At 32.4% G+C, this 9,126-nt stretch overlaps 1 protein-coding gene across 2 annotated transcripts in view; it reads left to right on the forward strand.

Moving 5' to 3' along the window:
* The window catches only part of LOC126893164 (solute carrier organic anion transporter family member 74D), an 86,951-nt gene extending 78,106 nt beyond the window's left edge, over positions 1–8,845 (forward strand). For both annotated transcript variants that reach the window (XM_050663115.1, XM_050663116.1), the window contains 2 exons: positions 963–1,501; positions 8,504–8,845. In XM_050663115.1, coding sequence (XP_050519072.1) covers positions 963–1,501; positions 8,504–8,628 — 664 coding nt within the window. In that variant the 3' untranslated portion in view covers positions 8,629–8,845. The remainder of the gene's footprint in view (positions 1–962; positions 1,502–8,503) is intronic.
* The last annotated feature ends 281 nt before the right edge of the window (positions 8,846–9,126 follow it).

Consider the following 9,126-nt stretch of genomic DNA (forward strand, 5'->3'; position numbering starts at 1 on the left):
ACTTTATACCATACCTATATGTGGACTGAGCATATGAATGTAATGTTGATAATTTATCTCCTAAATATCTAGCTTGATATTTTGAATTAAGATCAAATTTATCCGAATATGTTATATCACCTAAAGCATCATATATTTCTATCAAATTTTTGTGCAATGGCTTTATAAATTCTGCTGGACCGGTGGCTGCATGTCTTTACAGGATTTTCCTTGTTTATGCAGATTGTATGAATCAATACGTAATTTACCTACCTTTGAAGTTGAGATATGCAGTGGCGGTTCTAGACCAAAAAAACTGGGGGGCAAGGGGACACAACCGGTGAATAAACAAGATAACGTGCCCTTTTAACGAAGATTATAATACAACGCAAATGGAAATGGATCGGCCACACTTTGAGGAAAGACCAAAGCAGCATAGCAAGACAAGCACTTGAATACCAACCAGAGGGGAAAAGAAAGAGAGCCAGACCAGACAACAGCTGGAAAAGAACAACAACGAGAGAACTCGAAAAAATTGGACTAAGATGGGGCGAAGTCAAAAAGAGAGCAAAAGATAGAAGGGAGTGGAGGGAATTAGTTCACAATTTATCCAGAGAATAAAAACAAAAGAAGATGCGCTGTCCCGGCCAGACAGCAATCTTACACTTTTGGCCAAAGAACGCATAAGCGCCCAATACTCCACAAGGAGGGATGGAACGAGAGAGATAATACAACGCAGCCCAAAAACTGGGGGGCGGCTGCGCCCCAAAAAAGGTCGTTAAATGGGTAAGTGTTCTTTTGACCTGCGTAAAAATTTTGTAACAACTCTAGTGGCACCCCTTAATTGCTGGCGCCTGTGTGCGCCACACACATTGACGTGGACGGCGCGGCCCTGGATATCTATATCGTGCTCCCTGACTTTAGCTAATATTTTTCTAAATTCTACACTACAGTAAATTATACATGTATTATTATTTTTTTAGATTCGACACCATGCAACTGAACTGCAATCCATCATACTGTGATTGTAACGAGAATAAATTTACACCAATATGCGGACAAGATGGACAAACCTACCTCTCACCTTGTCACGCGGGTTGCCTAAATTTTACCGGAACTGATGGAAAGATCTCGCAATACATAGATTGCATGTGTCTCAATTTATCCTTGTCAAATGACAATTTCGGAGATGAACGTGTTTATGGCAATGCAACCATCGGATACTGTAGTCAAGATTGTGATAGTTTTATTCTATATATTATACTGTTTTCGTTTTTCGTTTTTATACACTCGACGGGGGAAGTGGGGTCCATGCTGCTTATTTTACGATGTGTGGACCCCAGGGACAAGGCTATGGCGCTGGGGCTAATCCAGTTTGCTATAGGGCTTTTTGGCAACGTGCCTTGTCCGATAGTTTATGGTGCTGTTGTTGATTCTGCTTGCCTCGTTTGGAAAATGGCATGTGGGGAAAAAGGGGCATGTGGGCTCTATGACTCAGATGTCTTTAGAATGTTTTATCACGGTAAGTAATTTAATTTTATTAGAGATTATTTGTCCATTATTTATTCGCATTAAAGAACGAAATTGATCAATAAAATACGGACTGAGTTCCTTCCCGATTTGATAACTGCGATATTAAACGTAATTAGAGCCAAAATAAATTTTTCGCAATCAAAACCGATACAAAATAACGGTTTGACTGTAATATAATATAAGATATTATAATACAGGGTGTAACGAAAATACAGGTCATAAATTAAATCACATATTATGGGACCAAAAATAGTTCGAATGAACCTAACTTACCTTAGTACAAATATGCACATAAAAAAAGTTACAGCCCTTTGAAGTTATAAAATGAAAATCGATTTTTTTGAATATATCGAAAACTATTAGAGATTGTTTATTGAAAATGGACATGTGGCATTCTTATGGCAGGAACATCTTAAAAAAGAGTTATAGTGAAATTTGTGCACCTTATAAAAATTGTATAGGGGTTTTGTTCCCGTAAACCGCCCCAAACTTTTGTGTACGTTCCAATTAAATTATTATTGTGGTACCATTAGTTAAATTAAATATTTTTAAAACTTTTTTGCCTCTCAGTATTTTTTCGATAAAAAAGTTTTTATCGAGTTGCGTCTTCTTTTTTAATATGTTAACATAAAAATTTTATGGGGGTTTTGTTCCTTTAAACCCCCCAAATGTTTGTGTACGTTCCAATTAAACTATTACTGCGGTACCATTAGTTAAACACATTGTTTTTAAAACTTTTTTGCCTCTTTGTATTTTTTCGATAAGGCACCTTTTATCGAGATGTGGTTTCTTTTTTAATATGGTTCAAAATATACCTAAAAATATAAATCATAAATAAATTTTCATATTATTACTAAGTCTCCATAATCGTACTTAGCCATATACAAATATGTGGTGAATTTGACAAATATTCAAAATATCTCGATAAAAGCTGATTTTTAGAAAAAGTACTAAGAGGCAAAAAAGTTTTTAAAACATTGTGTTTAACTAATGGTACTACAATAATAATTAAATTGGACCGTACACAAAAGTTTGGGGGGTCTAAAGGAACAAAACCCCCATAAAATTTTTATGGGGTGTCCAAATTTCACTATATTTCTTTATTAAGATACCGCTACCATAAGAATACCATATGCCTATTTTCAATAAAAGATCTCTAATAGTTTTCGATATATTGGAAAAAATCGATTTTCATTTTGTAACTTCAAAGGGCTGTAATTTTTTTTATGTACACATTTGTACTAAGGTAAATTAGGTTCAATCGAATTATTTTTGGTCCCAGAATATGCGATTAAATTTATGACCTGTATTTTTGTTACACCCTGTATAATAGTATCTAGCAAATAACATAAGATACGCAGACGACACGGTGGTAGTCCCTGACAGTTCTGAATCCCTTCAGGAGTTAATGAATAGAATCACAGAAGTAAGTCCGAGATACGGACTTTCACTAAACACTAAGAAAACAAAATGTATGATGATGACTAAGGAGGAACAGTAATTTGGACGAATCAGTGTGAACCGTCAACAAATAGAAACATACACCTACCTTGGTACGAACATCAATCAAAATTAAGACCATTTCCTAAAAATCAAATGTATGTCAAAAATTTGCATTTCAAAAAATGGCTAAGCTATTCAAAAGTCATGATATATCAATACCCATAAAAATCAGGTTACTGCGATGTTATATCTTTCCTATTCTGTTGTACGGAGTTGAGTCGTGGACTCTCACAGATGCCACCTGCAAGAAAATTAAGGCGTTTGAAATGTGGCTTTATCGTCGAATCCTGAAGATATCTTATACCGACCACTTACTAATCAGGGTGTTTTGTGGAGAATGCAAAAATAAAAAGAGCTGTTAACCACAATAAAAACAGCCAAAATCGAATACCTCGGTCACATCATGAGGATCAACGATATAATATATGGACTGTTGCAACTAATCTTGCAGGGAAAAACAGAAGGAAAACGGGGACCAGGAAGGCGAATAATTTCCTGGCTGAAAAATCTACGTACGTGGTTCAACACAACAACCATAAATATTTTCAGAGCAGCAGTGTGCAAAGTACAGATTGCCATGATGGTCGTCAACATCCGAAACGGATACGCACTACAACAAGAAGAAATGGATATGCTTTTACAAATGAAAACGACGAAGATGAGAAGGAAAAATTTTACGAACAACTACAAACAACGTATAACAGGATTAATAATATACAGGGTGAGTCACCTCCAACGGGACGGAAGATCACAGCGAAATGGTAAAAGATTTGAAAAAAAATAAATTAGTAGTTTGTAAGTTGATAAAATCTACATTTTAAAATTATTTTGAAATATACAGGGTGTTCCAATAAATGGCGGCGTATCAAAGTTATATTTTTTCTTATAGAACACCCCGTATTTTATTGCATTTTTTAATTGTCCGTAAAAAATAAGGTGTAGTTTCATAAGGCTTCCCTATACCTATGTACAGAGTGTTCTGAGTTATGGTGACTTTTCTTAAAATGTAAAGTTTTAAAAGAGGGCTTATTCTCAAGTTATTTAAGAAATTATGAAAAAAATACTTTTACATCTAAAGAGTTGGATATTGGTTGAATGTACTCCATGATTAATTATTACACAATTATTTACAGGGTGTTCAACATTTACAGTTTCATTATTGGGTTATTCAATGTGTCATATGATGCTTATTTTAAATGGAACACCATGTATATTAATATACCATTATACTAAACGCAGTCACTTCTTTCGAATGGTATATGGATGTCCTCTAGGTCTAATAGTTTTGCGTAATTTACAATTATTTAAATTATTAATCTGTACAGTACCGTCTGGTAATTATCAAAAATATAAACAGCCGTGTATGATATTCAAATTTAATTGTTCTTAAAAATTAATTATCACGTTATCTACGAAAGAGTAGACATGGTACTTTGCATTGGGGAGTGTTTGCAAAATCGTATCTTACCTTCTTAAGTTTACGCTCAAAAGTATCCTGATAGAAGACACCCAAAAAAAGACGTTTTTGAGAGATTTCAATAGATTCCGTGCTACTGGTAATGTTGCATACGGAAAGTTAAATAAAAATAAACCAGTTATTTGTGATGACCTGCTTTCTGTTACGGAAAACCCAAATAATAGTAAAGAAAAAATTTCGGGTGAATTGTAAATCAGTCAAACGACTGTTAGAATACTTAAGAGAAACGACTATTATCCGTATACAACTCAACTACACCAGTATTAGACCAAACAGGATTATAATAAATATTTAACTTATCGTTTATGGACTTTAGACTTTATAGAAAATCCTGTTTTTTTAATGTATTGTATACAGACCAATATACCTACTTTCCATAATAATGGTCTAGTAAATAGACATAATTTTCATTTCATTATGATACAGTAAACAAACATTTATTTCGTACAGTTTAAAAATCGAGAGTGACTATAAATATGATTTTTAAAATCAATTTACCGTTTAATAAAATTGTAAATTACGCAAAAACTACGACTCCTAGTTATAAAACATCCCTATACCATTCGAAAGAGGAACCTGTGCTTAGTACAATAATTTATTAATATACATGGTGTTTTATTTAAAATAAGCATCATATGACACATTAAATAAGAAACTGTAAATTTTCAACACCCTGTAAATAAATGTGTAATAATCAATTATGGAATACATTAGTTATAAAATAAAAACCAGACCGTACTGTCATAAGGTGACAATGTCATACAATGCCATTAATTATCTACACCTTTTGTTTTAAAATCGATTTACAGATTAAGAATTTAAATAATTGTAAATTACTCAAAAACTATGAGATCTAGGTATAGGACATCCATATACCATTCGAAAGAGGTATAATTGTTTAGTATAATTATTTATTAATATACATGGTGTTCCATTTAAAATAAGAATCATATGACACATTGAATAATCCAATAATGAAACTGTAAATTGTGAACACCCTGTAAATAAATGTGTAATAATTAATCATGAAATACATTCAACCTATATCCAAATATTTAAATGTAAAAGTAATTTTTTATAATTTCTTAAATAACTTGAGAATAAGCCTTCTTTTAAAACTTTACATTTTAAGAAAAGTCAACATAACTCAGAACACTCTGTACATAGGTATAGGGAAGCCTCATGAAACTATACCTTATTTTTTGCGAACAATTAAAAATGCAATAAAATATAGGGTGTTCCATAAGAAAAAATATAACTTTGATACGCCGCCATTTATTGGGATAACCTGTATATTTCAAAATAATTTTAAAATGTAGATTTTATCAACTTACAAACTACTAATTTAAAATTGTTTTCAAATCTTTTACCATTTCGCTGTAATCTTCCGTCCCGTTAGTGGTGACTCACCCTGTATATATAGAAGAGATATGAAAATAATATAATCGGAGATTTTAAGGCTAAAATGAGCAATGATAATATAGGAGATAGGGAAGAGAAACAAGAAAGAACAGAATGGCGTAGAAAGCTTAAGAAAGTCGAGGGCCTCTAAGGGCTGTAGCACCAAGATGATGATGATGATAGGGAAGAGAAATGACAATGGAAATCGGTTAATCGAATTTTGAGAACAAAATGGATTTATATAGGTGGAAGTATCTTTAAACATAAACGGATACATAAGGAAACATGGAAATCACCAAGAGATAGGTAAAAGAATCAAATAGACCACATAACAATTATTGAATATAAATGGAGATGCTCGTTGCAAAATTTCAGGAACTTAAGAGGTGCAGACTACATGCTAGTCAGAACGAAACTAAGAATGAAATTAGCAGAAATTGTAAGAAATAACTTCACTGAGAAATTGGCAATTAACCGAACTGTATCACAACAAACTGTAGAGGCAATCGAAGAAACATGGAAGCACTTTAAAGAAGTAATAAGAAATACAGCAAAAGAAACAATCGGAATGAAAAGAAGAGAAAATAAAAAATGGATAACTAAAGATGGCATACAACTGATAGAAGAAAGGAGGAGAATCATAGGAAAAATCTTACAAAAGTAAGAATCGGAAGAAGAGAGGGCACTTGAAAGGAAATACAAGATAAAAAAGGTAGAAGTGAGATAAGATAAGCCAGAAAAGATAAAAGAAACTATATAAATGAGATGCTAAATAAACTGCTCGTCAAAAGTTAGGGATATAGAAAATTATGCTGATTTTCATAGTTCATTTTTTCGCGAACAGGCGGATTCCGCTATTTTTTTTTATTTTAGCCTTTTTTTAGTATTTACACAGTTGTGCAAAGGTTTACTCAAACTTATTTTTTGTACTTACACCAAGTGGAAGAAAAGAATATGTTTTTCTTGTGTTAAGTTTGAGACACCCTGTAGGGAGAACGAGGTACAAATGTGAGTATATATCACAATAATATTGTAGTCTTATGTTTTGTGAATATGCTGTTGTTTGAATGTCCATGATATCTTTAGAAACAAAAAAAATGGACGGTTTTGTAATTTAACATGTGTTTTAACCGAAACAAAAGTTTGAAACACCTTGTAGGGAGAAAAGGGCACAAAGGTGAGTATACCCCGATATTATGTTGTAGTCTCATATTTTTTGAATATTTTTTTTTTTTAATTTCTCTGATATCTTTAATAACAAAGAAACTAGACGGTATGACTCTTTAATATGTTTTTCTATGTTTCACATGTGTGATGTGACGCATGTCGTCAGTTAAAACACATATTAAAGAGTAATATCGTCTCTAGTTTCTTTGTTACAGGTATCAGAGAAATTAAAAAAAAAATATTCACAAAATATGAGACTACAACAAAATATCGAGGTATACTCACCTTTGTGCCTTTTTCTCCCTACAAGGTGTCTCAAACTTTTGTTTCGGTTAAAACACATGTTAAATTACAAAACCGTCTATTTTTTATTTCTAAAGATATCACGGACATTCAAAAAACAAAATGTTCACAAAATATAAGACTACAATACGATTTCGATATATACTCCCATTTGTACCTCGTCCTCCCTACAGGGCGTCTCAAACTTAACATAAGAAAAACATTTCTTTTCTTCCACCCGGTATAAGTACAAAAAAAAAGTTTGAGTAAACCTTTGCATAACTGTGTAAATACTAAAGAAAAGTCTAAAATAATAAAAAAAATTAGCGGAATCCGTTAATCTGTTCACGAAAAAATCTACTATAAAAATTCAGCAGAATTTTCTATATCACTAACTTTTGACGAGCAGTTTATATCAGAGAAAGCAGCTTAACAATGTAACAGGAAAAGCACAAATAAATATACGAGAAGAAAACGATAAACGAGAAAATAGAATAAAAAATGAAAAAGAAATAATACAAAGATGGAAGGAATAATTCAAAGAAATATATGCTAAACATGAAATAACACAAGTCATAGAAGACGAAGTAGAATCACCAGAGCTAGAAGTGAAAATTTGATAAATTAAAATGGAAGAAATTGGAAATACAGTAAAACTTCTAAAAAATGGCAAAGCCCCAGGAATCGACCATATACCCAGTGGCCTAATAAAATCAGATACTGTGCAATCAATAGAAATGTTACATACACTTTTGAACTGAACAAAATATGGACTGGAAATGAATTACCAAAGGAGTGGAAGGAGGGATTGATAATAAAAATACCCAAAAAAGAGACCTGATTGGATGCAATAATTGACGTGCAATACTTACTTTACTTCACCACCTCCACGATTGCTCCACCATTGACCACATTTGCACCCTTAGAATTATCTTGGAGCAGACAAATGAATGGAATAAAGATATAGATGTGAGTTTTACCGACTTTGAAAAGGCCATTGGCTGTGTAAATCTGATACAGATGTGAAAAATCCTAAGATTATATGGAATACCAATATACATGAGAAGAAAGACAATCGCAAGGAATGAAAGATCTTCTTTTTATTTTATTGTCGTGTTTTATGGAAAACCGAATTTGCTATTAAGTAAATGTCTTTTTTAGGAACGACTGGAGTTATATTGTTATGTGCGTTTGTAGTCGACGTGGTAGTATGGTACAAAGCTGTTAAAATTAACTTCGTCGACGAGCAATCCACACATGAAGAGGAGCTTCCTACAATTACATAGAAAAGAGGAAGAAATTTGCAGGATTTTTTAGAGACTGCAGCAAAATTTAAAGAGCTGTTATATGTTAAATGATTAACGTAGTCAGAACTCAGGTGCAATTAATGTGCTTCAAGTAAGTAAACTTTTCAGAGAAAACTAACAAATCCACAAAAGTATTTTTGGTGTAACGTGTTTTAACTAAATTGTAGTCAAGAAATAAAATCTAGTTTAAATGGCATCTATATTGTTATTTCCCGTAAATAACCCTTTAAACACAACCCTTAATCTAAATGAAGATATAGAAAATTATAAGGTATACGTATTATTGCTTTGTGATATTGAGAAAAACATCATTCTCAGCACTATAGCCTAAAATATTTGTTGTGTATAATCTGCATCCATGTTTCCAACTTTCGGTTAGTATTTCAAGGATACTGAACAACAGTGATGACAGTTGGTCTCCTTACCGCACTTCCTCACTGATTTTAAACTTATCTGTTTCTTTTTCATTTATTTTAA

The sequence above is a fragment of the Diabrotica virgifera genome, chromosome 10, assembly GCF_917563875.1.
Source record: "Diabrotica virgifera virgifera chromosome 10, PGI_DIABVI_V3a".
Taxonomy (NCBI): domain Eukaryota; kingdom Metazoa; phylum Arthropoda; class Insecta; order Coleoptera; family Chrysomelidae; genus Diabrotica; species Diabrotica virgifera.